Raw genomic sequence first — 27659 nt, 5'->3', positions numbered from 1 at the left:
TGGCATTTTTTGGTCTATAATTGCATACTTTGGCTGTTGGATTTTCAAGATGGTGGGCAGAGACTCACTATAACCTGGGCTACATATGGTATCATAGCCTGGTTGAGTAGTGTTTCTAGAGACGGTGGTGGCTTTGACGTAGTTAACAGAAACTATTAGCCAAGGAGCTCAATAGTTCGGAGATTTCAAGGTCTGCTCCATCTTTGTTTCTTTTTTTGTAATTGTTCTTTTCGAGTTAAGAAATTAACGAGACTGATGGGGAGGAAAGGGTAAAATACTGTCACATTTGCTCAGTCTTAAGTCTATTCAGACATTAGTTTGCAAATCACAGTTGTGGAGAAATTACGACTATTGAGCTGCCTTTTTTTTGTTGAACTAAATATACTTACATATTGCTTAAAGAGTGAAATGTTGTAGTCGTCTGATTCTGACGCTGCAAGTTAGGGTTTACTTTTTGGGTGTGAATTTATTGCATGCAATAATCCGTTGATGCTTATGTAGTTGTTAGCTACTGAGGTAGAATAACGATTGTGAATTAGATAAGTTGAGGCAGAGGATGTCATTCATTTTGCATATCTTGATACAGCTAAAAAGTTTACCAAAATATCCTTATCCTTGTTGCTGGTGCTTCTGATTTCTATTTTATTTTGTATCAGATGAGAGTGAGTTGAGCTGTTCTGCAGGATATTAGAGATTTACCAAATTTAAAAGTTGATATGGTTCTCATTTGATTTTGTCGGGTATACTACATGATATCACAGTTTTTCTATCTATATTTTGTTATTCTCAGATTTGATAAATTCTTGGTAATAAAATCTTGCACTTTTGTTTGCTTTTTCAGATTTTAGCTTGTGATAGGGGAATTGAATGATATACCACCATCAACACCAGTTAACACAACCGTCACCAGACCAATGTTAATGATGATGGTGAATTCTTAGATCTGGTGAAGCATGTGTTGATAATGGTGATTGTTTTTCTTGTCCTTCTCACGTTTGTAGTGTTTGTCTCATTTTGTAGACCAATTTCTATCCTTCTTTCTTTCTGGGTTATTAAAATTTCAGGGAACTCCTTGCTTGTTGATTGCATTTGATAAAGGATTGCATTTTTATTCGTTTGGTATAGTTTGTTTCCTTTTGATTATGATTCTTTTCTTTCTGCCTTCTTTGAGTGCATTATGTTTTTTTTTGGGTTTGTTACATATTTAAAATGACTTGTTTTTATCATGTTTTCTTTCTGATTGCAATATCCATTCACATTTAATTGATTAGCTCTTTCCTTGATCTATGATCAGTATCGCCTACAACTCGAAATTTGATCTCTCTTATAATTAGTTTTTCCTTGTGTGTGTAAAGTGAATGACAAGGGCAATTTTGATGTGATGGGGTTTGAATCGAGATCATATGAGTAATTGAATACCATGATTATCACCCTTCAATGACTTAATCAACCGACTTAGGTGATATCTTTTTTTTGCTGAAAATGGTACTAAAAAGCTAAAAAACCAAAATCAACTTAGGTGATATATGCTTGTCGTAAAATCATACTATACTACTTATAATCATAGTAGTAGGTACAATTTGGTTCACTTCCAAGTGCTTCGATTGCTTGATGCTTACGTGCTTGTCCCTGGAATTTCTAGACAAGTCTTTGTTGCATAATTCAAATTATGATAGGCAGAATATATGTATTCCTGCAGCGAGAAAATTCAATGATATCAAATGAACAATGTAAAACTAAACTCTGAAATTGGAAATACTTGTCTGCAGTCGGTTTTGCCGAGGGGCCTGCTGCTGTTACGGATTCAAGTTGACTGGTGGTCTTTGTAACCGAGGTGTTATCATCACTTACCAATGTCATTTTCTTCATTGACCACAACCACTCGCCTATGAATCACACCTTCGTTCTGTTTCACCATACCCCGTTCCAGGTCTGCCATTGTGAGTTCAGTCACATTTGCACAGTCTTAAGTCTATTCTGATATTAGACATAGGAATGTATGATTCCGATATTTTTCCAACATTACTTTTAGGTTACGACATGTGTATTTTATCACTCTGAGACGTAGATTATATATGAAAACGATTTCACAAAATCCGTTTTGTATAGGATGGGAGGGAAGGAGGGCTTTTTCTTTTTAATAGGAAAACTAGAAATGCAATATATTGACTAGAGGAAGGGAAAGTTTTTTTGTAGCAAAAAATGAAAAAACAACATCCATTTTATTAAGGATGGAGAGAAGAAAGGTAAGCTATTTGTTTAGGAAAATGAGAAAACTAAATTCATTGTCATATTTATTTAAATCTAAACTCTTCACATAGGTATGATTTAAGGTCAAAAAATGTCGTAGGTCTTGCAGCGACCCTTTTTGGGCATTTTCGTGGATTTTAACGTCGTATTTCTCTATTGTAGATAGTTCAGTCAATTAAACCAGAGAAGACAATTAGCGATTCAGCTATAAAGAAGGGAGAGATGTACTCGAGTCTAAGTACTTATCGAACCAAACAGCCTTCACGCTAACCAAAACCGCCCCGTCCCTTTCTCCATTCTGCATTCTTCCCTATTTTGTAGCATTAATGCACACTTATATGTTACATCTATGATTTAGGTTACTATGTATGCATTTTATCTATCCTGAGAAAGTGAGAGGCAGATCGTAATTCTGGTATTATCCCACGTACCTTTGTGTTTGTGTGTTGCTTTGGTCGTATTTGCCAGTGAAATTTAACTTACCCCAGGTTTGCAAGTTTCAAAACTTTACTTTGTCATAGTTAGTTGTCTAAATCTAGACACTATCTTGAAGTTTTGAACTTTATAATTTTGCAACTAATTTAGATATAAATTGAAAAGCTGTATCATTGATTTGTACAATTTAATAAACCCTCTATCCCGGTCCGGTTGTGAAACCTCGCTATAACGCGGAAAATATAACTTATAAATTCAAGCGGAAATTAGGAATTTTTTTTGAAACTTTTAAAGTTTAAAGCGCGGGTTCATTAAAACCTAAAACATAATTAGAGAATGCGGAAATAAATATTTAAATTATACAAACGTGGTAGTCAAGGTGAGGGAAAATATATCCCTCGAATGACAAATGATAAAAGGTGAGTATAAGCAATTATACTAAACCAACTACTAGTCCAAGGTGCTCGCTAGCTCACACGTCTAAACCCCACAAATGCATCTTCGCAAACCTGTCATTCATGTAAACATGAAAGCTACAGTTAGTGGGGAGTAACTCAGGGTTCTCCCAGCCACATTATGTCAAAACGAACATAACAAAGAACATGAACAAATAATCATATTAGATAAGTTATGAGTGAATCGACTTATAACCAAACATGGGATCATACGTGTTTAAACCAACAAGGATAAAAGAAATGATGGAATAAACAAGTAAGTAAGGCATAAGCAACAATAAAATAAATGGAGAAGAAAGACAAGGAAACAGACACGACCACTTAGCCACGAGCACGTATTTCAAGAAGATATGACCAAAGTAACCATCCAAATAATGCAAGACATTTACTACTCTTAGATTATAATTTCTCCGGGTAGGACTACGATAATGATACGGTCCTAGTCTAAATATGAAGATTCTCGGGTGTACATCCCGATTCGACGTGCGCCAACACAGCACGCACCCAAGACTCGACTACTCATGAAGACCGAGTACCCCAATCGCCAGAACAGCACGAAAGTGGCGGAAAGACTAAGATAAGACTCACTTGCCAGCACAGCACAAGTGGCCCAAAACCACACTTGCCAGAACAACATAAGTAGGCCAAACCCGTACTTGCCAGAACAACACAAGTAGGGCGTAAATGCATGTCAAGCACATACGATGGTATTATGGAATTTCTACAAGAATACGACTCACAAGTGTAAGACCAACACAAAGTGTAGACGGAGTATCCGACTCAGAGGCTACCTTGAAAGCATGTCCGAGATACCACACACAAGACTATATCCTAGACTCCAACCTCCTGGTAGGACGACGATCATATCGCAACTAGAGGGCTTATAGCTCACCTCTAGTATCCGATAGGACGAAGACTCAGAGACGGGATTATTAATGTCACATTCATACTTATGGCTTGCGTGTCACCATAAGTACGGATGGGAACATCAATCTCGACGATCATATCGTAACTAGAGGGCCTATGGCTCACCCCTAGTGTCCGATAGGACCAAGACTCACACAACCGAACAATACTAGACATTATTAAAAATACGACTCACTACAAGTAACTATTTATAATAAATATCTCATACTTGCATTATGTTAATAAATATTCCATTTTATAATTTATCATGCCGGTTAAATACAATATAATAAGCGATAATGACTAATTTACGTTATGTAAAATTTACAGGATAAATGTGACCAACTCAAGCGACTCATTTATGAGCCCATCAAACAGTCATAAAAACCCAAAACTTGAAGTCACGGGAAATCCATCAAGTTAGTCATGCAAAGTCCAACCATGTAATCATGTGAAGTCCAACATTTAAAACATAACAAGCTCAAAAGAAGGAAGTATGTAAATTCCCCATATAAATTATATTGAACCCAATCTATAAAATATAATGAGCGGTAATGAATAAACGTATCATTTCTCATTTACATGTTACTTGAACAAAGTATAAATAACCGATAACAAATGAATTAACTAAACGGAACACGAGGCAAAACGTAAACAAACCAAAATCCGAACCACCCATAAGCTATACGAGTCAACAAGGGAAAACTTTGGTCATGATACGAATAAAAAGCATAAACAACCATCATACACAAAGGATATATATATTTATAGAACTTGAAACGGTAAAACGGGCGCCATTTACTCATACGGACTCCGAATCGAGTGATTCAAGTGGCTAAACCACCTAATTTTTCGACGCCGGTCCATTTGTCATATTTTATTGGCATTAGAAGTCACACCGGTCAGATACGATGGGTTCCGGGCCAACATGGGTCACCCAAAATAGTCTCAAAAATGCAACTTTAGCAAGCTAAATGGAACCGTCTCAAAACTGAAACTTTAAGCAAGTAATGATACTACTAGTGACATATAACAACAACCACATATAATTACCCGTCTCATAAGAAAGCCAAAGATACCATCTTTACTCAATTTAAGCAAGTAAAACCTTGTATAAATCCATCTTAAACAACTACACATATAATCTCATAAGAATCACAATTACTAGCTTATAACAACAAAACATAAAATATAAACATACAAATGACATAATACCGAGTAACCCATCACCGTTACCTCATTATTTCTTCAAAATGCAAGATTCCGACTCAAAACCATGCCGGTTGCCCAAAAGGAAGCTCAAGATCCGATTTCCCAAGTAAGACCTCGAAAATCATGCCACAAAAGTCACGGCCAGCAGCAAGGGTGAGGGAAAGTCAAGATCTTTATTACCTAGGAAGATGGAGGGCGAGGAGAGGAAGAGATAGGCGCGAAAATCGTTGAAAACCGATAAGAAATGAAGGTTTTATGGTCATTTTAGTGAAAGAGGTGGAAGTTGTGTAACAATGGTGTTGTAGTTGTGTGTTTGTTGCTGAAAAATGAATGGTGGAGGGAGAAGTAGGGTTTAAGCTCTTATATGGGTGGAGGGAAAAGAGTAGGATGAAGACCCAAAGTTATCTTAGGCTCAAACTATCATTTTAAGTCGGTTTTACCCTAAAATACAACCCGGACCTACTACAAACTTAAGACGGATATTTTTTTTATCAACATTAATATTATTTTACATGTAAAGCCGCATTTTTATAAAAAAGATTTTAAAATACAAATAAAATAATAAAATGGCTAATTAAATTATAAATGCCAACACGGAAAATTCGTGGGTGTTACAATCATCCCACCTTTTAAAAAGTTTCGTCCTCGAAACTTGAAAGTTGAAAAAGTAAGACCGCAAAGTTGTAGTCAAATATTTCAAAGTCGACCATCCAAAACATTTACAAGATTTTATGCCATAAAAATTTAGTGTTTCTTAAAAAGGTCTCATAAAGAATTTTCTAAAAGCCCAAGTTTCTTGTCAAAGGAACGGGAGAGTTCTCGTTGCGCATTCAAGAACATCATCATTCCAAATCGAAGACAAGGTAAAAGACAAAATCGTACGTTGATAAGCGTAGAACCCGTTATTAGACGTCTCTAACAACAAGTCCTAACACCCGATCAAATGTTAAAATAAATTAAAAAGATAATCCACTTCAAAGTTTCTAAAGATGTGACAAATTAAAAGCGAACTTTCGTTTCCAAACCCTTAAAATGAGTAAAGTTTTGCAATAGTAATATGAGATTTAAACAGAGAATTTCAAACGGGTAACTTAAAACGGGTTGAAGTTGCACAAGATGGAAAATAAGTTAGGCATCATAATCATTAAGTACGATAACGGGGTTCAAACCCAACAGACCAAAAGACTAAGTTGAACTTCTACGGGTAGGAATCTGAGGAAAAAGTTAACGAGGAGGATAAAGGGTATAGAGTTTCATGAGTCACTAGCTTCAAGTCCAAAGGAGAAGCACAGGGAAAAGCGTAAGAGGGGGCACGAACGGTAGGGCTTACGGTCAAGGCAGAGAAGAAAATTATGGAGCTTAGAACTACCACAAACACTTTAGAAAAAGTTGCACCCTCATCCAAAATTGTCAAGTCAACAAGTCTTTCTATTATTTCTCCCACAACGGATTCCCAAAGGCAAAATTACACTTAATTGAAACATCATTTCATTACCTCAAATACTCCAACAACTTCAAAGTTTCGAAACCACAGGATCATTAAAGACTTCTCTATACTAAATTTCTCTCAACTCAAAACTCCTAGGAACCAATTCAACAAATTTCAAGTCTTATCCTCAAACTATTTATGGTTATCAACATTCCCCAAAGTGTTTCTTTCAAATTCCACATCTTAGGACATTACTTACCATCAAGCTCTCAAGAATTCAAGGCTTTAGTTGTAACAACACTTCATCATCACTTCATATCTCTATACTCTAATACCACAAGGTGAAACCATATTCACCACTTAACAATTGGTGTCTACTATACCATTACCTCTTATGACTCCAAAACAAGCGCTAAGACTCTCCAATAACGCAACTTAGTCTCACTCTCATCTCATACCTTGAGTAGTATTCAAATTTACTCACTTACACCGACTAATAATCCAACAACTCCTCTAAGTCACTAGAAGAGGCTCTACGGTACTCAATTAAGGTGGCTCATACTCATGAAAGTCCTTCATAATATAAACGGTTTATAGTTTTGTTTACAAGTAGTATGAGTAAAGTCATTTCCCAATAAAGGTATCAACAAAAGTTTTAGCAATAAAATTTCATTCATATTATTTGTATTATAATCAAAATATTATAATTTAGAGGTAATTGGAAATTATACAACTTGATAAAAAAATTTATTTTGATGAAAACGGAAACTTTAATGGAAAGATAAAATATACCAAAATACATTATAATTACCAATTTCTTATAGAGTTAACACACTTAAGTGTCAATAATTTTCTTATTTAAAAAGATGTAATTTTGTTGGGAAAACTTAGTTTGCTAGTCTATTATTTTAGAAGATAGGGAATTACTCACAAAGTAGTTCTCTCCCAATTACACTCTCAAATCCATGTATGTTCCATAATGTCAACCACAACTTCAAAGCTCTAGTCTCACATATAACTCAAACTTTACACAATCGATTGTTTAGTTAAATCACACTTATTTCAAATTAAGCATCTAAACTCTAAAATACCCAAGTACGCCAACTCACCTTCCAAGAAGTTAACCGCTCATCACAGGGGTTGGGGTTCAAAACAAAACACTTTCCTCAAAACAAAACTCGACCAAGGTGAACATCTCACAAAGGAAAAAGGGAAGTGCCTTCAAAAGGGTATTATAAGAGGGGGAGATACAAATTCTAAGTTGGAAGGAAAGATACAAGAGTCATTAACAAGGGGCGAGAGTCGAGGTAAGGCCAACAACGATGCCAAAGATAGAGTTTTATAAGTTACCATCATCAAATTTAAAGAAGGAGCACGACGAAGTGAGGAAGAGAGGTATGAACGGTAACGCTTATGGTCAAAGAAAAAGGGAAATTAGACAACAAGGAAACGTCGGATGCTCAAAACTCAAATAACAACATCATCCTAAACGGTTCCTAAAACTTCCTAATAAAATCAATCTCACAACCACATTACCTACAAGGATTCCACAAGATAACTTACGCTACTTTACATCTAAGCTAATCTATGAAACAAAGTACTTCACCACACTTTTGATTCAACAATTCCCAATCACTAAACATTCACAACGACTTTCATAAAACAAGGTCAAAACTATTAACAAGGCTATACTCATACCCGACAAACGTCAAAAGGCAACAACAATCTATGTATGGCTATCAACATCTTAAAGGTATCTCTTTCCAAACTCAAATCATAAACATTACTCCATGTTTACTCCTAAGGTAACAACGCTCAACCTACTAAGCTTTAAAATCTCAAACATAAACAACAAAACCAAGTTCTATAACCTTAGTATCATAGGCAACTCGCACTTAACACACAGAATCCACCAATCAATTAAACTCACTTTATCAAGGAACTAGGTATAAGAATCACTAAGTATGTCTCATCACACTACCTAAGTCCTTCTAAAATCACAACCCCTAAACCAAGGTTATGGGTCAAATACAAACAAACTCCACAAAGCCAAAGTATCCAACCAAGATTAACATCCCACAAAAGAAAGAGAACTATCTAAAAGGCGTCAAAGGAGGATAAGCAAGGAACAAAGGACAAGTTAGGAGGGTACAAGAGTAGCTTCCAAGGGAAAAAAAGAGTTTAGAAGAAAGATAGGCACCAAGAGGTAAAGAATAAGGCAAGGAACACAAAGAAGGAGGAATATCTTCGAGGAACAAGAAGCATTCTTCAAAGGTTGAACAAACCTTCAGTTTCCGACACTAGGCACCAAGTCTTGATCTCCACATAGGTAAGTTCACGGTCATTGATCAAAGGGCACAACAATTATTAAATGACAATGAACAAACGTGTTAGAACCTAACAAAGAGCAAACACTACAGACTACCACATTTGGTCCTTAAGTCTACCCATCTCTCATTCATTATTCAAGGTCAATTAAAGTTTAAATTTGGGGTACACGTGTGTGCGTCGGGAGCAACAAAGGCTCTGATACCAACTGTGAACCCCCGCTATAACGCGGAAAATATAACTTATAAATTCAAGCGGAAATTAGGAATTTTTTTGAAACTTTTAAAGTTTAAAGCGCGGGTTCATTAAAACCTAAAACATAACTAGAGAATGCGGAAATAAATATTTAAATTATACAAACGTGGTAGTCAAGGTGAGGGAAAATATATCCCTCGAATGACAAATGATAAAAGGTGAGTATAAGCAATTCTACTAAACAAACTACTAGTCCAAGGTGCTCGCTAGCTCACACGTCTAAACCCCACAAATGCATCTTCACAAACCTGTCATTCATGTAAACATGAAAGCCACAGTCCGTGGGGAGTAACTCAGGGTTCTCCCAGCCACATTATGTCAAAACGAACATAACAAAGAACATGAACAAATAATCATATTAGATAAGTTATGAGTGAATCGACTTATAACCAAACATGGGATCATACATGTTTAAACCAGCAAGGATAAAAGAAATGATGGAATAAACAAGTAAGTAAGGCATAAGCAACAATAAAATAAATGGAGAAGAAAGACAAGGAAACAGACACGACCACTTAGCCACGAGCACGTATTTCAAGGAGATATGACCAAAGTAACCATTCAAATAATGCAAGACATTTACTACTCTTAGATTATAATTTCTCCGGGTAGGACTACGATAATGATACGGTCCTAGTCTAAATATGTAGATTCTCGGGTGTACATCCCGATTCGACGTGCGCCAACACAACACGCACCCAAGACTCGACTACTCATGGAGACCGAGTACCCCAATCGCCAGAACAACACGAAAGTGGCGGAAAGACTAAGATAAGACTCACTTGCCAGCACAGCACAAATGGCCCAAAACCACACTTGCCAGAACAGCACAAGTAGGCCAAACCCGTACTTGCGTAACAAAGACAAGTAGGGCGTAAATGCATGTCAAGCACATACGATGGTATTATGGCATTTCTACAAGAATACGACTCACATGTGTAAGACCAACACAAAGTGTAGATGGAGTATCCGACTCAGAGGCTACCTTGAAAGCATGTCCGAGATACCACACACAAGACTACATCCTAGACTCCAACCTCCTGGTAGAACGACGATCATATCGCAACTAGAGGGCTTATAGCTCACCTCTAGTATCCGATAGGACCAAGACTCAGAGACGGGATTATTAATGTCACATTCATACTTATGGCTTGCGTCTCACCATAAGTACGGATGGGAACATCAATCCCGACGATCATATCATAACTAGAGGGCCTATGGCTCACCCCTAGTGTCCGATAGGACCAAAACTCACACAACCAAACAATACTAGACATTATTAAGAATACGACTCACTACAAGTAACTATTTATAATAAATATCTCATACTTGCATTATGTTAATAAATATTCCATTTTATAATTTAACATGCCGGTTAAATACAATATAATAAGCGATAATGATTAATTTACGTTATGTAAAATCTACAGGATAAATGTGACCAACTCAAGCGACTCATTTATGAGCCCGTCAAACAAGTCATAAAAACTCAATACTTGAAGTCACGGGAAATCCATCAAGTTAGTCATGTAAAGTCCAACATTTAAAACATAACAAGCTCAAAAGAAGGAAGTATGTAAATTCCCCATATAAATTATAGTGAACCCAATCTATAAAATATAATGAGTGGTAATGAATAAACGTTTCATTTCTCATTTACATGTTAATTGAACAAAGTATAAATAACCGATAACAATTGAATTAACTAAACGGAACACGAGGCAAAACGTAAACAAACCAAAATCCGAACCACCCATAAGCTATACGAGTCAACAAGGGAAAACTTTGGTCATGATACGAATAAAAAGCATAAACAACCATCATACACAAAGGATATATATATTTATAGAACTTGAAACGGTAAAACGGGCGCCATTTACTCATAAGGACTCCGAATCGAGTGATTCAAGTGGCTAAACCACCTAATTTTTCGACGCCGGTCCATCTGTCATATTTTCAGTGGCATTGGAAGTTGGACCGGTCAGATAAGACGGGTTCCAGGCCAACACGGGTCACCTAAAATAGTCTCAAAAATGCAACTTTAGCAACCTAAATGGAACCGTCTCAAAACTGAAACTTTAAGTAAGTAATGATACTACTAGTGACATATAACAACAACCACATCTAATTACCCGTCTCATAAGAAAGCCAAAGATACCATCTTTACTCAATTTAAGCAAGTAAAACCTTGTATAAATCCATCTTAAACAACTACACATATAATCTCATAAGAATCACAATTACTAGCTTATAACAACTAAACATAACATATAAACATATAAATGACATAATACCGAGTAACCCATCACCGTTACCTCATTATTTCTTCAAAATGCAAGATTCCGACTCAAAACCATGCCGGTTGCCCAAAAGGAAGCTCAAGATCCGAGTTCCCAAGTAAGACCTCGAAAATCGTGCCACAAAAGTCACGGCCAGCAACAAGGGTGAGGGAAAGTCAAGATCTTTCTAACCTAAGAAGATGGAGGGCGAGGAGAGGAAGAGATAGGCGCGAAGATCGTTGAAAACCGATAAGAAACGAAGGTTTTATGGCCATTTTAGTGAAAGAGGTGGAAGTTGTGTAACAATGGTGTTGTAGTTGTGTGTTTGTTGCTGAAAAATGAATGGTGGAGGGAGAAGTAGGGTTTAAGCTCTTATATGGGTGGAGGGAAAAGAGTAGGATGAAGGCCCAAAGTTATCTTAGGCTCAAACTATCATTTTAAGTCGATTTTACCCTAAAATACAACCCGGACCTACTACACACTTAAGACGGATATTTTTTTTATCAACATTAATATTATTTTATATGTAAAGCTGCATTTTTATAAAAACGATTTTAAAATACAAATAAAATAATAAAATGGCTAATTAAATTATAAATGCCAACACGGAAAATTCGTGGGTGTTACACCGGTCATTTGTTGTCCTTTTCCATTTTGAGGTGTCTCAGTCAATTGTTGTCATTCTATTTTAGAATTGCATTTGATAAGCAATTTGATCTTTCACACTCAATTTGGTCCACTTGTCATCTTATAATTAGCCCCTTCTCTTTCCTTGGTCTTTGTGCCAAAACCAAAGGACAACAATTGACCGGGACGGAGGAAGTAGCTATTTGTGCATATTGTTACTGCCATTGTGAGTTCAGTCACATTTCCCCTATCTACTATTATTATTTTGTTCATTTGGTTTCGCTTGTGTTCACTTGAACAGAAACATGGTGGGACCGATGATCCGGAATTAAGGGTTAGTCAACCAGGCGCATCAATATTTTGGTGGAAACGACACTGTCAAGACAACATGGGTGGCAATTGTGATGATGCAGAAACAAATTAGTAGTTATAGTTTGATGAACCTTCAGTTTAAAAACAGTTTTTAATTGCTAATACTTTCATGTTAATTTACCTGAATATCAGACAAGCTTAATTTGCATTGCATTAGATTCATTTTAAAATTATTTACATTGACCCTGAAGCGATAAGGCTTTACTTAAATTATTAGTTTATGTTCATGGTTTTGATTTAAGGTGAACTGAATATGTTTGCTCATATTTTAAATGAATTGTGCAGGAGGTCGCTGGTTGATTCTAGAGGAATAGCAAACAAAGTAAGAGATGCTACATGTCTTCTCTTCATTAGTAAATATAGATTGTGGAGCAAAGAGCGTAGGGAAGGTGTGGTGGAACAAGGACTCGATACTGAAGAGATGCCATCAAACTCATCTGAGATTGATAATCATTCTGATTCTGGAACCCATTTTAGTCGAGTGCCAATTACCTGTTCGGAAAATTCTATACGCAGTGGTCATAAACGGGGCCCAATAAAACTTGCATATCTTCAACTTTAAGTCACACCACCATCTGCTAAAATTCCCAAATCTGGTTCGAGACCAGATTCCTTTTTACCTGGTTCATCATATGCCAAAGAAGTCGTCACTGAACAACATAAGACTATGACAGTACCTCTGATCAAGCACTAAGCTAAGTTTTATAGCCACTTTTTATGCTTTAACAACTTGAGTTATGAGCTTTTACGTCATCTATATGTTTGATAATGTTACTTTTGGTTGATTTCTGACAAAAATACTTGCTTTAGGGTTGATCAAATATAGGAGAGGAAATTGAGGTTGTGTTAATTGAATTTAGATATAGTAATGGTATAATACTATAATTTACTGATTTGTTAGTGTAGTTTGTTGCGATTATTCATGAAATATGAATGTGATCCAATACAATCTCTACCTTCCATTTTACATTGTTCAATTCTCATTCTACTTTATCTTCCATTCTTCACTTTTACGCCATCCATTCTTCACTTTTCATCTTGTTCCTCTTCCAAAATGAACATTGATCGATTATTGCTTCTCAAAATCAATGTATTCTGGGATTTTTGATTCACTTTTCTCTTTTGTTGCAAAAGGCTGGTTCTTTCTTTTTTATTGTTGTTGCTCCTGGTTTCGCCTTTTACGGTATGCTAATGAACCCTGGCGATTTCTGAAATCCGACAATCGGATCTGAATGTGTTGCTTTTCTTAATCATATTTTGCAAAAACTCTTGACAGATACCTTTAGATTGTTGTTCTTTATTGATTGATAACATCTTCGTTTGATTGTTCAGTTCAATTTGCCGCCAGACCAGCTACTGCACCAGTAGACCCTTAAATACCAAATACCATCAAATACAACAACAACAACAACATCAGAGTCTTAATCCCAAAATGATTTGGGGTCGGCTGACATGAATCATCCTTTAGAACCGTATATGGGTGAACACACACCTCAAAAAGCAAATAGAAAAGGGAAAATGAAAAACAAAAGGGAGAGCGAAAATGTAATGGAAAGTCAAGGTAAACTTACAGGTTTTAAAATCGAATTCCGGATTTCTTTTATAAAAACTTAAAATTTAAATCGAGAGAAAAGATTAAAACAATTTTGAAAACCGAAATAGAATTAAGGATCCGGAATGCCTTAAAAGTAAACCAAGTAAAATATATAAGAAAGAAATTAAAATTAACAAGTAAAATGTATAGCAGGTAAGAAATGATGGAGTAAATTAGGATTGAAAGTTATAAGAATTGTTTACTTTTTTTTTTTGGTCTAAACCATCCGGTAATCCGAACCACATTGGGCCGACTAATCCGGATTTCGGGGCGTGTCCAAGGATTACGGTATTTAAACCCCTCCCAATCGCAGTTGTGGGGGATCGATCCACAGACCTCCCTACCAAGCGCAGCCCCATGCTACCACTGCGCCAACCAACGATTGGTAGAATTATTTACTTTAGTAGCATATAACTGCTCTACTTTCATTACGACTTGAGATTCTACTCTTTGTAGTATAGGTAGTATGGAAGGTTAGATAGAATTTGTCTCTCTTTATCTGCTCTATCTTTAGTACCCCTTCTAAGGAAACCAAAAAACTCAACCTAACCATAGCTTAATTGTCTCTAAATTGGTTTGATGTATCTGACGTGTGTGTCCAAGTGTCAAACTTGTATTTTTTATGAAAAATCCTGATTCTATTTCTGTTCAATGTTTTTTTGTTTTAAAATAAAGTGTCAAATTGTCATATTGATGTAGGAGTGTACTGTTGAGTGTTGGTCACACGTATTCTAACGGAAATTAAAATTAACAAGTAAATTGTGTAGCAGGTAAGAAATGATGGGGTAAATTAGGATACAGTTTGAATTTATACGATGAACAACTTGGCTACAAACTATTAAGTCATTGTTATATTAGAGCCAGATATTTTGCCAGTAGATTCTTATTATTTCGGATTATCGGGGTAGTTAATTTTCTTATTAATGCATGTTTTGCAGATCTCCCCTTTTACTATTCTTTGGTTTGAAGTCAATTAAAGATGCATGGGAGCTTCCTGATGTCAAAGCTGAAAACAAGGAGGGTCCTGAACTTGATGACTATGCTGAAGCGGGGGAGCTTGTGAGCAAGTAAGTAGCCACATCTTTTGTTGGAAGTATAATCTGAACACCATTCTGTCTTACCTTGTGGCATTTATCCAAAATACTCCCATGATCTCTTCAATCCTACGCAAGTGGGGTAAGAGTTTATAATGGGTAGGTTGGAGCATGAAGAAATGGCTAAGACAGACAAAAAATGGAATTGTTCCGGGTGTAGTTCCAGATCAAGTATAGTTACCACCCTTGGCTTGTTGAATGATGTCTTGAGTTGGATTCTCCTTTGGTCTCAATCGTTCCTCACGGCCTCTCCTGCAACAATGAACGAACTGAGGGCTTGGCTTTGTGCCAAGCGTACTCACTCCGACGCTCAAGTCAGTAAACTTAAGAGATAAGTTGTTACTTGGCTGAATGTGTATTGTAGAGAGATAAGGAAGATATTACCAGATGAATAGTGTATTTAGGTTTAGTTGTGGATTAGTTGGGATTCTTTCCTCAATGAAGGTTGAGGAGTATTTATAGGCTTTCACCTTTTGTCACGTAGTGGCCAAGTGGCCAAGTGGCTAGCAGGTGGAAAGACTGATCTACCCCTCGGCCGAGGGGCCTATGGCTGGCCGGCGGATCCTGTTGACTCGCCGCCGAGGGGTCTTGGATATGAGTACGCGGATATGTGTCCCTTTGGCAGGTTACCATGCCGAGACCCGGCCGACGGGCCGATGGGTGCATCGGCTAGATTGTCCAAGTCGTTGACTTGCTGTGGATATCTTTGACCTTGCTCAATATGTTGACTTGGTCAGCGGTGCAGAATATGCCCCATCAATTTGCCCCCAGCGTAGTCTATGCCGTGGTATGGGCTCCGATGTACGTTTGAGCGTATATTCTGCGCAAGTAATTTGTAAAAAATTTCCTGCATCGGCTTCTTCTGCGGCGGCTTCTTTTACCTCGGCCTGGTCTTTCTTAGGCCGTACCATATCCCCCCTCCACATGGATGCGTAAAGGGCATCCGATGTGGAAAAGAAAGTGACGCTGGCCGAGACCAGGGTTGAGAGTGCCGGTTGTTTTTGATTGCCCCCTGCCGGCGCTTTTTAGCTTGGTCGATTATGTGGCCGGCGGAGAGCAGATGCTTGGGAATTTGTTGAGGAAGGTGAATAGGCAAGGAGATATGAATAGGCGTGTTGAAGACGCTTGGTCACTGTTGCATTGATTGACGTCTAACTGTTGCAACGATTGACATCCCGTGGTTGCATGTCCGACACGTGTCTGCACGCTGATTGGTTGACGCTTCATGGGCTGTTCTCTGATTGGTCCTTCTTCATGGGCTTTTCCCTATAAATAGGGCAGTTATCCCGTGAAATTGGTCACCAATTTCAATCTCCAAAATTTTTCCTCTAAACTTTCGAAGGTTTCTTTGTCTTCTAATTTTCCAGTTGTCATTCCGGCGAGTGTTTTTCTTCAAGGTAAACAAACAAACTTCTTCTCTTTATTTTGTTGAACAATTATTGCTATTATGTCTTCTCACGACGCCGGACTAGCACTTCGTGTCGGAGGGTTCTCCGTTGCGTCTTGATGGGGGGAGATACTAGACGCCATTCCTATAAGGTTTGGGGGCCCTAGGTCTCCTTCTCCCGTAGTCGATCCACCGATTCTGGAGGGACGGGAGGATGAGGGTGACGATGCTGATGAGGATGAGGGGACCCCTTCTGATGGTGGGAGGCTGTCTGTCCCGGATCATGGCGAGCCCTGCACGATTGGTCTTGAACGTGGTTGGTCTCATAAGTTCGCCAGTTGTTCCGGCGAGACATTTTTCGGAGGCCATTTCTCATTCGGTGAGGGGTATAAGATCGTTATTCCTAAGAAGGGTCAGGCGGTCTGTTGCCCTCCACCGGGTCACACCGGCGTATACATCAGGCATCTGGAGTATGGGCTGCGGTTTCCTCTGAATAAATACGTCGTGGCCATTATCAGAGCTATGAACGTCGCGGTGGCCCAACTACATCCGCTGGCCATGAGGACGATAGTTGGCTTTGTGTGGCTTTGTCTCTTTAGGGGGGAGATCCCGACAGTCAACTTATTCCGCCGACTTCACAGTCTTCGGCCGTCAATTTCCGGTAAAGTGGGGTGGTACAGCGTACAGACGGAGCCAGGCTATGTCTCCGTGAACAAGCTTACTTCTTGCAAAGACTGGCAACGGCGGTGGGTGTATGTCCAAGTGCTTGGGAGGATTACCCTTTGCCTCGGTCTTTCCAGAGCCCCTGTTCACTTTCGGTGTGAGAGCGGGAAGAGTACGATAAATGTATCTCCGGGGTAAGGCTAAGATGGATGCTTCGATGGTCCTTCTTACCGAGGATGAGAAGCGGGCGATGCTGTTGTTTGACGCCGAGAAGGGATGGTCGCCCCGACTCGATTATTCTTCGGGATGAGTCGCTTGGCCACGTCGGCCTCATACCGGCCCTCGGCCCGGGGTGAGTGGGGTCGGTGTGAGGCCCATCTTAGCTCGTTGTGTTCCTGTTTTTAGAGCTATGTTTCATTTCTTTCATGTAATTCTTTGTTTGATTTCTTGCAGACCGGTTTGGCGTAACCGTCCGAGAGTACCTTAAAGAGGATAGGCCTTGATAAGGACGGGAAGGTCGTTCAAGAAGATCATCCTACGGCTGAAAAAAGTGATCGTAGACCGGCTCCTAACGACCTTATGGAGAAGCGGTGAAGTCGTTGGATCCGTCGGCGGCCCAAGCACGGGTTCTCGGAGGCGTCGAAGAGAACAAAGAAAGGAGCGTCCAAGCCGGCGACGGCATCGGTGTCCACTCCTCCTCGACCCCGGTGGTGTAGAAGGATCATGTGGAGATTATCGACATCACCGACAAGGTGGTGACCGTTGCTAAGGGTCCTTCTTCCCAAAGAAGAGAAAGGAGCCACCACCGCTTCCACCGTTGCCGGGGAGAAGCCTGCCGCCCTCCATTTAAGAGGGTCCAAACTGGTACGGATCTAACTTGCGGTTCGGATTTAGCCGGTTCGTTGGACATCCCTGATGACCGGCTTTCTGATGTGTCAATGCAAGGTGATATGGATGCTCTGTGTAAATTTTTTGTAGATCCTCCCTCGGCGACCGCCGTTCTTGCTGAACGGCAATCGGGAAGCGACTGAGAAGGCTATTGGGAGGCGGGTGACGGAAATGTCATCGTTGACTCCTCGGCTCGAAGATTTCGCCTCCGAGCTTGTGGCGAGAGGGTGCGAAATCGTATAAGAGGTGGGGAGGTGGACCCAACAGCCGGCTCCTACATCACGGAGCGGGAGAAAACTATGGCCCAAGTCGCGCCACCGCTCGCAAAGCTTAAATCTGGATCTCTCGCCGCAAAGGGGGAAGCGCGAAGGCTAAATTGGATCTCTTACGCCACGAAGCGCGTGGAGGAAGTTGAGAAGCTGCTAGGGGCCGAGAAGGCCAAAGTTGAGGAAGCTGATGCCGCCACCGCCAAGATGATGGAAGAGCGGAACAGGTATAAGGATGCTTACGACGCCGTGGTTGCCAAGAGGGATCAGTGGAAGGATCGGTTCGACAACCGGCGAGGCGCTCGGGACGCGTAGGTCGCCGTTGCCCAAAAGGAGAAGGATATTGAAATGCTTCAAGATGATCTCCTCCCTAAAATGTGTGCCAGTTTCCGGGACCGGGCCGAGGAGGCGACCAGGGAGGCAATTAAGAAACTTCTCCCCGACGGCACCTTCCCGTGGGATAAATTTGACCAGCTTCCGGATGAGATGGCCGATCTTTGCGGAAGCGTGGATGCGGAGGCGGCGAAGGCGGCTCGATTAGCCGAGGCCAAGGTGGCTGTGATGCGAGGTGAAGGAGGGTGACGGGCTAAAGGTACTTGAAAATGTCGAGCCCTCTTTCGAGCCGGCCACCGAAGATGCGCCGCCGATGGAGGGAAGCAACAGCATAGGGAGACGGGCGGTCGTCACCAGACTCACCCGGCGTCTCGGATAGCTTTAGCTGTTCGGGGGCCAATTATTGAGCCTTCTCTCCCTGCCATCTTTTGGCGCTTCAAATCCCAAGTCTGTAACCTTTTGTTTTTTTGTTTCCTAGCTTTTGTAAAGCTTTGGTAGGTAGAGTTTAGGCTATCCCTAAGGGGACGGCCGTCGTTTGTACTCTCCTTGCAATCATTTTCAATAAAGTTTTGTCTTTTCGGTCCTCGGCTTGGCCGGGACTTTGGTCACGAACCTTTGCTTTTCTTGCGTTATTAATTGAGTGCCTTCGTTTTTACCGCCAGCATGGCTGAGGCAGTTAGAATACATATCTCAACTGTGTCTAACGTCTTTAGTGTATTGCTTGATTTGCGTCTCGGCTGCACCGAGTCTATGTTCCTGCTAGCATATCGTTCGTTGTGTCCCCGTCGCTCTCGGCTTTGGCCGAGGTAATCGAGGTTACGGCTCGATAGCGCGTATCGGTCATTGTGTCCTCGTCGCTCTCGGCTAGGGCCGAGGTAATCGGGGTTATGGCTCGATAGCATTCGTAACTGTAGGCATGTTGACCGCCAGACTTGCGTCTCAACTGCACTGAGTATACGTTTTTTCTAGCGTATCGGTCGTTGTGTCCCCGTCGCTCTCGGCTTTGGCCGAGGTAATCGGGGTTACGGCTCGATAGCGCGTATCGGTCATTGTGTCCCCGTCGCTCTCGGCTAGGGCCGAGGTAATCGGGGTTATGGCTCGATAGCATTCGTAACTGTAGGCATGTTGACCGCCAGACTTGCGTCTCAACTGCACTGAGTGTACGTTTCTTCTTTGGGTGACTGGCCGGTGGCAACTTTATGGAGGGGACAAGTACTTTGATGGAAAATTTGGGTGATCCTTCATTTGTTATGATTACGCGTTGGGGTGTCCACAATGGGCTTGGACACCTCCGCCGCTATACAAAGTACTTTCTTAAGTTGTCGGTATTCCAATGGCTCATCAAAGGCACACCCTCCATGTCCGTCAGCCCGTATGTACCCGGCCTCATCTCTTCAACCACTTTGTAGGGACCCTCCCGGTTGGCCGTCGACTTACCGTGAATGTTTCCTTTGTTGGTGGTGGTGACTTCCTTAGGACTAGGTCTCCTATTTTTAAGTCCCTTTTGTGGACCCTTCGGTTGTAGGCTCTTCTCATCCGGTTTTGATATACCGCCAAGTTGAGACGTGTCGTGTCTCGGCTTTCTTCGACCAGGTCTAGGGAGGCTTTCTGTGCCCTCCTCGTTTTCACCGGGGTTAAAGGTAGCCGTTCCGAATGTCGGCACCGTTGCTTCAATTGGTAGGATCGCTTCGGAACCGTAGACCAGGTGGAAGGGGTGTACCCCGTTGCTTCTTTCTCCGTGGTCCAAAGGGACCACAGACGCCGGTAGTTCGTCGGCCCACCTTCCTTAAGGTCTTCAATGTTTTCTTCAAACCGTTGAGGATTGTTTTGTTGGTCGCTTCCGCCGCCCGTTGCTGTGGGTGGCAGACGGAGGAGTACGCAAACTTGATGCCAAGCTCTTCTAACCAGCTCATTATCAGGTCGCTCCAAAATTCTCGGCCGTGGTCGAATACCATAACTTGTGGCAACCCGAAGCGAGTTATCACATTTTCCCAAATTACCTTTCGACGGCCGGCTTTTGGTCTTCGCCGGCATCGCTACGCCTTCTACCCATTTGGTGAAGTAATCCACGGCGACGATTAAGAACTTCCTTCCTCCGAGGGCTGTGGGGAAGGGTCCTAGCATGTCCATCCCCCACTGTGCGAAAGGAAGGGGACTAAGCACCGGTTGTAGGTCCCGGGAGGGAGCGTGTATCACCGGGGCATGCATCCGACGGTTTGTGCATTTCTTGGTCTTTGTTCGGAATCTTGAAGCATGGTGGGCGAAGTAGCCAGCTCGGAGAGCTTTGTGGGCTAGTGTTCTTGCCCCCATGTGGTGTCCGCAGATGCCTTCGTGAATCTCTGTTAGTATCGATTCGGCATCGGACCGACACACTTCAAGAGTGGTCTTATTACGGATCTTCGTACAGTTCCCCTTCGAACACCAAGTACCTGGTGGCGATCCTTTTTATTTTGGCCGAGGGATTGCGGCCCTCCCGCAATTCACCGTGAGTTTGTATTTCATGATCGGGGTCATCCACGTTGTCTCGGTCTCTATGTTGCCTACCATGCCGACAGTCTCTGTGATGCTCTTCGCATTCTCGATATCTACCAAAGACGGTTGGTGACATTCTTGATGGTTGAGTGGCCAGTTTGGAGAGAGCGTCGGCCGGTTGTTTTCGGATCGGGAACGCATTGGATTTGGAAAGATTTCAATTTCGCTATGTCGGATTTTACCCTCTCTAGGTACCTTACCATTCCGTCGTCCCGAGCCTCAAACTCCCCTCTGATTTGGTTAGTAACCAACAGTGAGTCCGTCTTCAACACAATGTGTTCCCGCTCCGCGCCCTAGCTAGCTCGACTCCGGTTATCACCGCCTCGTATTCGGATTCGTTGTTCGAGGCCGAGAAGGTGAATTTCAAGGCGTACTCAAACTCGTCTCCGTTTGGGCTGATGATAAGGATGCCGGCTCCTGAGCTGTTCGTCGTGGAGGAGCCGTCGGTGTAAACCTCCCATATGCCTGGGTTTGGCTCTTCTTGATATGTGCATTCGGCCAGGAAATCTGCAAGTGCTTGCCCCTTTATCGAAGGCCTTGGTTTGTACTGAATGCCGAAACCAGAGAGTTCCACCGCCCATTTGATGAGCTCGCCGGATTGTTCGAATCTTTCCAAGGCTTTCTCAAGTGGCTGATCGGTTAGGACCGTCACGGGGTGTGCGTCGAAGTAGGGTTTTAACTTCCTTGTGGCAACGACGACGGCGAAGGCTGCTTTCTCAATTAGTGGGTAATTTCTCTCGGCGGGCAACAGCGTATGGCTGACAAAGTAGATTGGGTGTTCTTTGTTTGTCCTCTTCCTCGATGATCACGGCGACCGTGGCCGAGGTAACGGCTATGTATAGGTATAGCGTCTCCCCAAAGATCGGCCCGGACGAGTTGGGAGAGTCTGAAGATGAGCTTTCAGTTGCTTGAAAGCCGTGCTCTGTTCCTCCCCCCAGCTGAAGTCTTTGTTCCCTTTCAATACTTTGAAGAATGGGGTGCTCTTGTCGGCTGACCGAGAGATGAAACGGGCGAGAGCCGCCATTCTCCCGGTCAGCATCATAACCTCTTTTCGATTCCTTGGTTCCGGCAGGTCTAGAATTGCTTGGATCTTGTCTGGATTTGCATCGATGCCTCTGGCACTGACAAGTACACCGAGGAATTTACCTGCCCGGACACCGAAGTTGCATTTCATTGGGTTGAGCTTCATCTTGTATTTCCTTAGTGAACAAAATGTTTCGTGTAAATCGGCCAGGTGCTCGCTGTCAGACTTGCTTTTCACAATAGCATCGTCGACGTAAGCCTCAATGTTTCGTCCTTTCTGATTTTGGAACACTTTGTCCACCAGTCTTGTATACGTTGCGCCGGCGTTTTTTAAACCAAACGGCATCATTTTGTACATGTATGTGCCGTTAGCGGTGATGAATGCGCATTTAGGCATGTCTTCCTCAGCCATGAATACCTGGTGATACCCCGAGAAGGCGTCTAGCAGGCTCAAAGCATGGTGTATCCGCCGTGGCGTCGATCAAGCTATCTATTCGAGGCAAAGGGTAACAATCTTTGGGGCATGCTTTATTAAGTTGGGTAAAGTCTACACACATTCTCCATGCCCCCGATGATTTCTTTACCATCACAACATTGGCTAACCACTCGGGGTAAGTGCAGGGCATAATAAAGCCCGCCGTAAGTAGTTTATCTACCTCGGCCTTGATGGCCTCATCTTTCTCGACGGAGGAGTTCCTCATCCTTTGCTTGACAGGGCGAGCGGTGGGGAGTACGTTCAGCTTGTGAATAATTACTTCCCGGCTTACGCCTGGCATCTCGGCCGCTGAGTAGGCGAAGACGTCCTTATTTTTCCTTAGCAGGTCCAGGAGTTCGGCTCTGAATTTCGGTTCCAGGTTGACACCGACGGTCACGGTGCGACTGGGTCAATCTCCACCTCCTCTCGTCTCGCTCCTTCAACCATGCCGATGGTTGGTCGATCTCGGACACGGGAGTGTCTTTGTATCTGGAAGGATTTTAATTTTGAAGCGCCGGCTCTCACCTTCTCTAGATACTTTGTCGTCCTATAGTCCCGAGCCTTGTGCTTTCCTTTGATCTGGTTGGTCAATAAGAGCGAATCTGTTTTCACCACGACATGCTCCGCCCCGGAGGTTCTGGCTAGCCTGACTCCGGTTATCACTGCCTCGTACTTGGATTCGTTGTTTGAGGTCGAGGAGGCAAGCTCCAAGGCGTGCTCGAACACGTCTCCGTTTGGGCTAAGAATAACGATGCTAGCCTTCGAGCTATCCGTCGTGGAAGGGCCGTTGGTGTGTATCTCCCATACGCCGGGTTCCTTCTCGTTCTTCGAGGCGAGCTTATGTGCTTCCCCCCGGTCCGAGACGTATATCAATGTCAAGGCCCGGATGGAAATTACGGCGTCGGTTTCACTCAAAGTGACCCGACCTATGAGCACGTTGTGGGCGGATGTGCCGTCGATAACTATAAACTCAGACATAACATTCCTGGCTGCAGTTCCCTCGCCGAACCTCACCGGCAGTCTGACCGACCCCAGGGGTACCAGGCCGACCCCGGAAAAGCTGTACAGCGGGTTGGTGCAGGGGCTCAAATCTTCGACTCTCGAGGCCGAGAAAGCATTCTCTGTATATAATGTTTGTGTAGGCGCCTGTGTCAATCAGGCACCTCTTCACCAAATGGTTGGCTATGTCCAGGTGGACTGTAAGTGGGTCGCTGTGAGGAGCGATGACTCCCTCGTAGTCCTCCTGCCCGATGGTCATATCGGGGATGTCGGGAGCGGGGGTGGCTGTATTGGGCACAAAGTTGATGGCCCGATATGGTTCATTCAGGTGCCGTTTGTGCCCATGAGCGGACCCATCGTTCCCGTTGCCTCCGATGACCACGTGGATTACTCCTACCCGTTCAAATATGGGCTTGCTCTTTGACCCGCCGGCATCTGGTTTTTGGCCCCCGGCTACATATTTGCCGAGGCTCCCCTTACGGATCAGTTCTTCAATGGCATTCTTCAGATGACGGCAGTCGTTGGTTAAGTGTCCGGTGTGGCGTGGTACTCAAGATCGCTCGTGTCACCGTCACTCCTCGGCCTAGGGGTCTTTCCCACTCTCGGCCCTCGTTCTTGCTCAACGCGAAGACCTCGGCGGCCGATACGACTAAGGGGGTGTGATCATCGTACCGTTTTTTGTAGTACGTTCCCGAGCTCCCCCCGGCATCCGCCGAGTTCTGTTTCCTGGTAGATTTGTCGGGCCTTGACCTGTTATTGCCACGGCGTCTTTCATCGGACCGTGACCCGTTGTTGTCACGGCGTCTCTCATCCGGGTTGTCTTCCCGGTGACTCTTCTTTTCTGAGTGCTCGGCCTCGCTGGGGCCTACCCAGGTCTTGTGATAGTCCTCTACCTTGATGGCCTGGTCGGCCATTTTTCTAGCGGCGTCCAAGTTCAGCCCTCCGCACTTGATGAGCTCATTTTTCAAGTCTCCCCTTGGGAGGCCCTTCATCACCGCGAAGGCCGCCAATTCGGGATTAATTTCTCGAATCACGGACCTTTCCGTCGAACCTCTTCACGTAGCTTCGTAGAGACTCGCCCCCCTCCTGTTTGATAGTTAGGAGGTCCGATGTCTCCACGGCCCTTCTCTTGTTGCAAGAGTACTGGGCTAGAAAGGCGTCTCTTAGGTCGGCGTAATAGTATATCGAGCCTTCGGGAAGCCCTTTGTACCAACTTTGAGCCATCCCATGCAAAGTTGTCGGGAAGACTCGGCACCAGACCTCATCGGGCTGTTCCCATACCGACATGTAAGACTCGAAAGCCTCGGCGTGGTCGGCCGGATCACTTGTCTCCCTTGTATGATAGAGGTGGCAACTTGAGCTTAGTTGGCACATGGACGTCTAGGACGTAGGCGTTGAGGGGGTGTCGACCGCGATCGAACGGCGCGCGGCGATCGGCTCCTCGCATTCCTAATCCGGCTCCTCTCCTCGTAGCGGGAAGGGCTTCTTCTCCGACTCGGACTTCTTCTCCAACTCGTGAGTCGGACTCCTCTGGTTCCTCCGGGGTAAGCCTCGTTCGTGTTGCGGGACGCTTTGTCCTCCCATGAGTGCGGGAAGGACTTAGGTCTACCACGCCCACTTTGGGCTCCCCCGGCGACTTGGCTGGGTCGGCTTCTCCCAATGCTCCGTTCAAATTTCTCGGAGTCACGTTTTGGGCCCTGGTCTCCTGGGGGTTTTCCGCCGCTCTTGTCGGCGTGACAAAGTGTGAGGGCGTATTACTAATTAGGTCCGGGACCATTTTCGCTTTCGCTTATGTCAACCACATGTCCCATGATGGTGACTGGTTGGTAGCGGCGGCGTGTCCGGCGTTATTGGCATGCCGAACTCCGGTTGGACTACCCCGCCGGTGGAGGGCTGCACGACTCCAGAATTGTTGAAGGTGTCATCCTGGTGGAATGGGGTTTCGTCGGTCACGACCGCGTCTTGTTGTTTTGACATCTTCTTAGCTTTTTGGGTGGGTTTTTTGTTGTTTTTTTTTTCTTTTTTTTTCTTTTTTTTTTTTTTTTGTTTGGGAATGAATGTGACTAGCTTCTAGTGTCTTTCCCCACAGACGGCGCCAATTGTTCCGGGTGTAGTTCCAGATCAAGTATAGTTACCACCCTTGGCTTGTTGAATGATGTCTTGAGTTGGATTCTCCTTTGGTCTCAATCGTTCCTCACGGCCTCTCCTGCAACAATGAACGAACTGAGGGCTTGGCTTTGTGCCAAGCGTACTCACTCCGACGCTCAAGTCAGTAAACTTAAGAGATAAGTTGTTACTTGGCTGAATGTGTATTGTAGAGAGATAAGGAAGATATTACCAGATGAATAGTGTATTTAGGTTTAGTTGTGGATTAGTTGGGATTCTTTCCTCAATGAAGGTTGAGGAGTATTTATAGGCTTTCACCTTTTGTCACGTAGTGGCCAAGTGGCCAAGTGGCTAGCAGGTGGAAAGACTGATCTACCCCTCGGCCGAGGGGCCTATGGCTGGCCGGCGGATCCTGTTGACTCGCCGCCGAGGGGTCTTGGATATGAGTACGCGGATATGTGTCCCACCGGGCGGGTTACCATGCCGAGACCAGTGACGGGCCGATGGGTCAGATCGGCTAGATTGTCCAAGTCGTTGACTTGCTGTGGATATCTTTGACCTTGCTCAATCATGTTGACTTGGTCAGCGGTGCAGAATATGCCCCATCAGGAATATATAAACAAATGGGTAAGACAAAGGGAGTAGTAAAAAATTGTGTGCCCACCTAAAATAACTAGAAATGAAGATTTTAAAATATTTGTGATCCTTTAGATTGTTTGGTTTAATGTTTTAAATGGGCAGTCATCCAAGCGGCTGTCAAATCCTACACAATCTGTATGCTTTATAAACGTTCTCTCTGTCCTTTATTTTGCAACTAACTACATACGGAGAATATCATTATCATATATGTGGTCATGTAGTTGATGTATCTTAACACCTGAAACAAGCTTTTTCTAATTTCTCAAGGAATGGGGAGATTGATCAATGCATTTTACCATTGCTCTTGGTGCTGCACAGGTACTTAGTGCTCCCTCCGTTTCTCTGATGTCTCCAAATTTCCTTTCTGGCATGTTTCAGATCTGCCCATTGCCTTTATGAGAAGCGGGTACTTTTGTACGTCAAGACCGACCTTGTTGAAAATAGGAAGGAATTGTGAACATATTCCGGGCTTGCAGCCAGATGATACAATCTCTTCGTCGTCGATGTTGGTTGTCCCTTTCTCATACCTTCAACTCTAATAACTATACTGATATACTCCATTGAAGTTCAGAACTTTGACGCTCCAACCTCAACTAAACTCTCTGTTTGTTATTGGTAGCTGAAATTTGCAGTATGGGTCATCAAAATGTAGCTGTAGAATCATTAGCTAGAATGGGTCCTTTAATTTTCATTTTTCAGCAATGAGATTTTGGAAAGTATTGACGGGAGAATTGAGGATTGTACTTTGTTTTTGGGAGCTACTATTATTTGAAGGAAAATCTCTTATTCGGTGTATTTTTCGTATAGGATACTTGAGACAATTAATATTTTCATTGTATATTTCGGTGCTTATAGGCAGCGTTAAGATTAATTTTAAAGTCAATATTATAAGGCCGTTTCATTCTGCTGATCACTTGTGCCTATTGTCGACTTTCCTCGTATCCTAATTTCCAAGTTTCAATTGTGTTGCTTCAGCATAGACAACTATCCTCTGAGATCACATATAAGCCTTAACATGCTCCCTTCATATAGGATAATATCACGAAAAACCATGTTCGATTCTGTAGCTATATTTCCGACTTACTCCGCTTAGCATTTTGCCAAATTGGGGC

At 42.8% G+C, this 27659-nt stretch overlaps 1 protein-coding gene across 12 annotated transcripts; it reads left to right on the top strand.

The window, feature by feature from the left end:
• The first annotated feature begins 6 nt into the window (after positions 1 to 6).
• LOC141657575 (protein PAM71-homolog, chloroplastic-like) lies at positions 7 to 27460 on the top strand. 12 transcript variants are annotated; one of them, XR_012548804.1, is made up of 8 exons: positions 9 to 190; positions 657 to 740; positions 842 to 967; positions 1770 to 1940; positions 12478 to 12510; positions 12834 to 13235; positions 15081 to 15209; positions 26866 to 27460. XR_012548804.1 is itself a non-coding variant. In XM_074464855.1 (7 exons), exons 5-7 carry the CDS (start codon positions 13216 to 13218, stop codon positions 27002 to 27004), a joined length of 228 nt encoding a protein of 75 aa, XP_074320956.1. In that variant the 5' UTR covers positions 7 to 190; positions 657 to 740; positions 842 to 967; positions 1770 to 1940; positions 12478 to 13215; the 3' UTR covers positions 27005 to 27460. The 12 variants fall into 12 exon arrangements, 1 of the variants encoding a protein (XP_074320956.1); XR_012548801.1 differs by having other exon boundaries at positions 12478 to 12599; XR_012548797.1 differs by having other exon boundaries at positions 10 to 190; positions 12478 to 12602.
• The last annotated feature ends 199 nt before the right edge of the window (positions 27461 to 27659 follow it).

This window comes from Silene latifolia, chromosome 5 (genome assembly GCF_048544455.1).
Source record: "Silene latifolia isolate original U9 population chromosome 5, ASM4854445v1, whole genome shotgun sequence".
In the NCBI taxonomy this organism is placed as follows: Eukaryota; Viridiplantae; Streptophyta; class Magnoliopsida; order Caryophyllales; family Caryophyllaceae; genus Silene; species Silene latifolia.
The sequence above is the reverse complement of the archived record's forward strand: the minus strand, read 5'-3'. Positions and strand labels throughout refer to the sequence as shown.

Coding starts and splice junctions, on each gene's coding strand:
- LOC141657575 (XM_074464855.1), top strand. CDS start 13,216: ATGACAGTACCTCTGATCAA. Junction 13,236..15,080: donor ATGACAGTACCTCTGATCAA/GCACTAAGCTAA, acceptor CATGTTTTGCAG/ATCTCCCCTTTTACTATTCT. Junction 15,210..26,925: donor GCGGGGGAGCTTGTGAGCAA/GTAAGTAGCCAC, acceptor GGCATGTTTCAG/ATCTGCCCATTGCCTTTATG.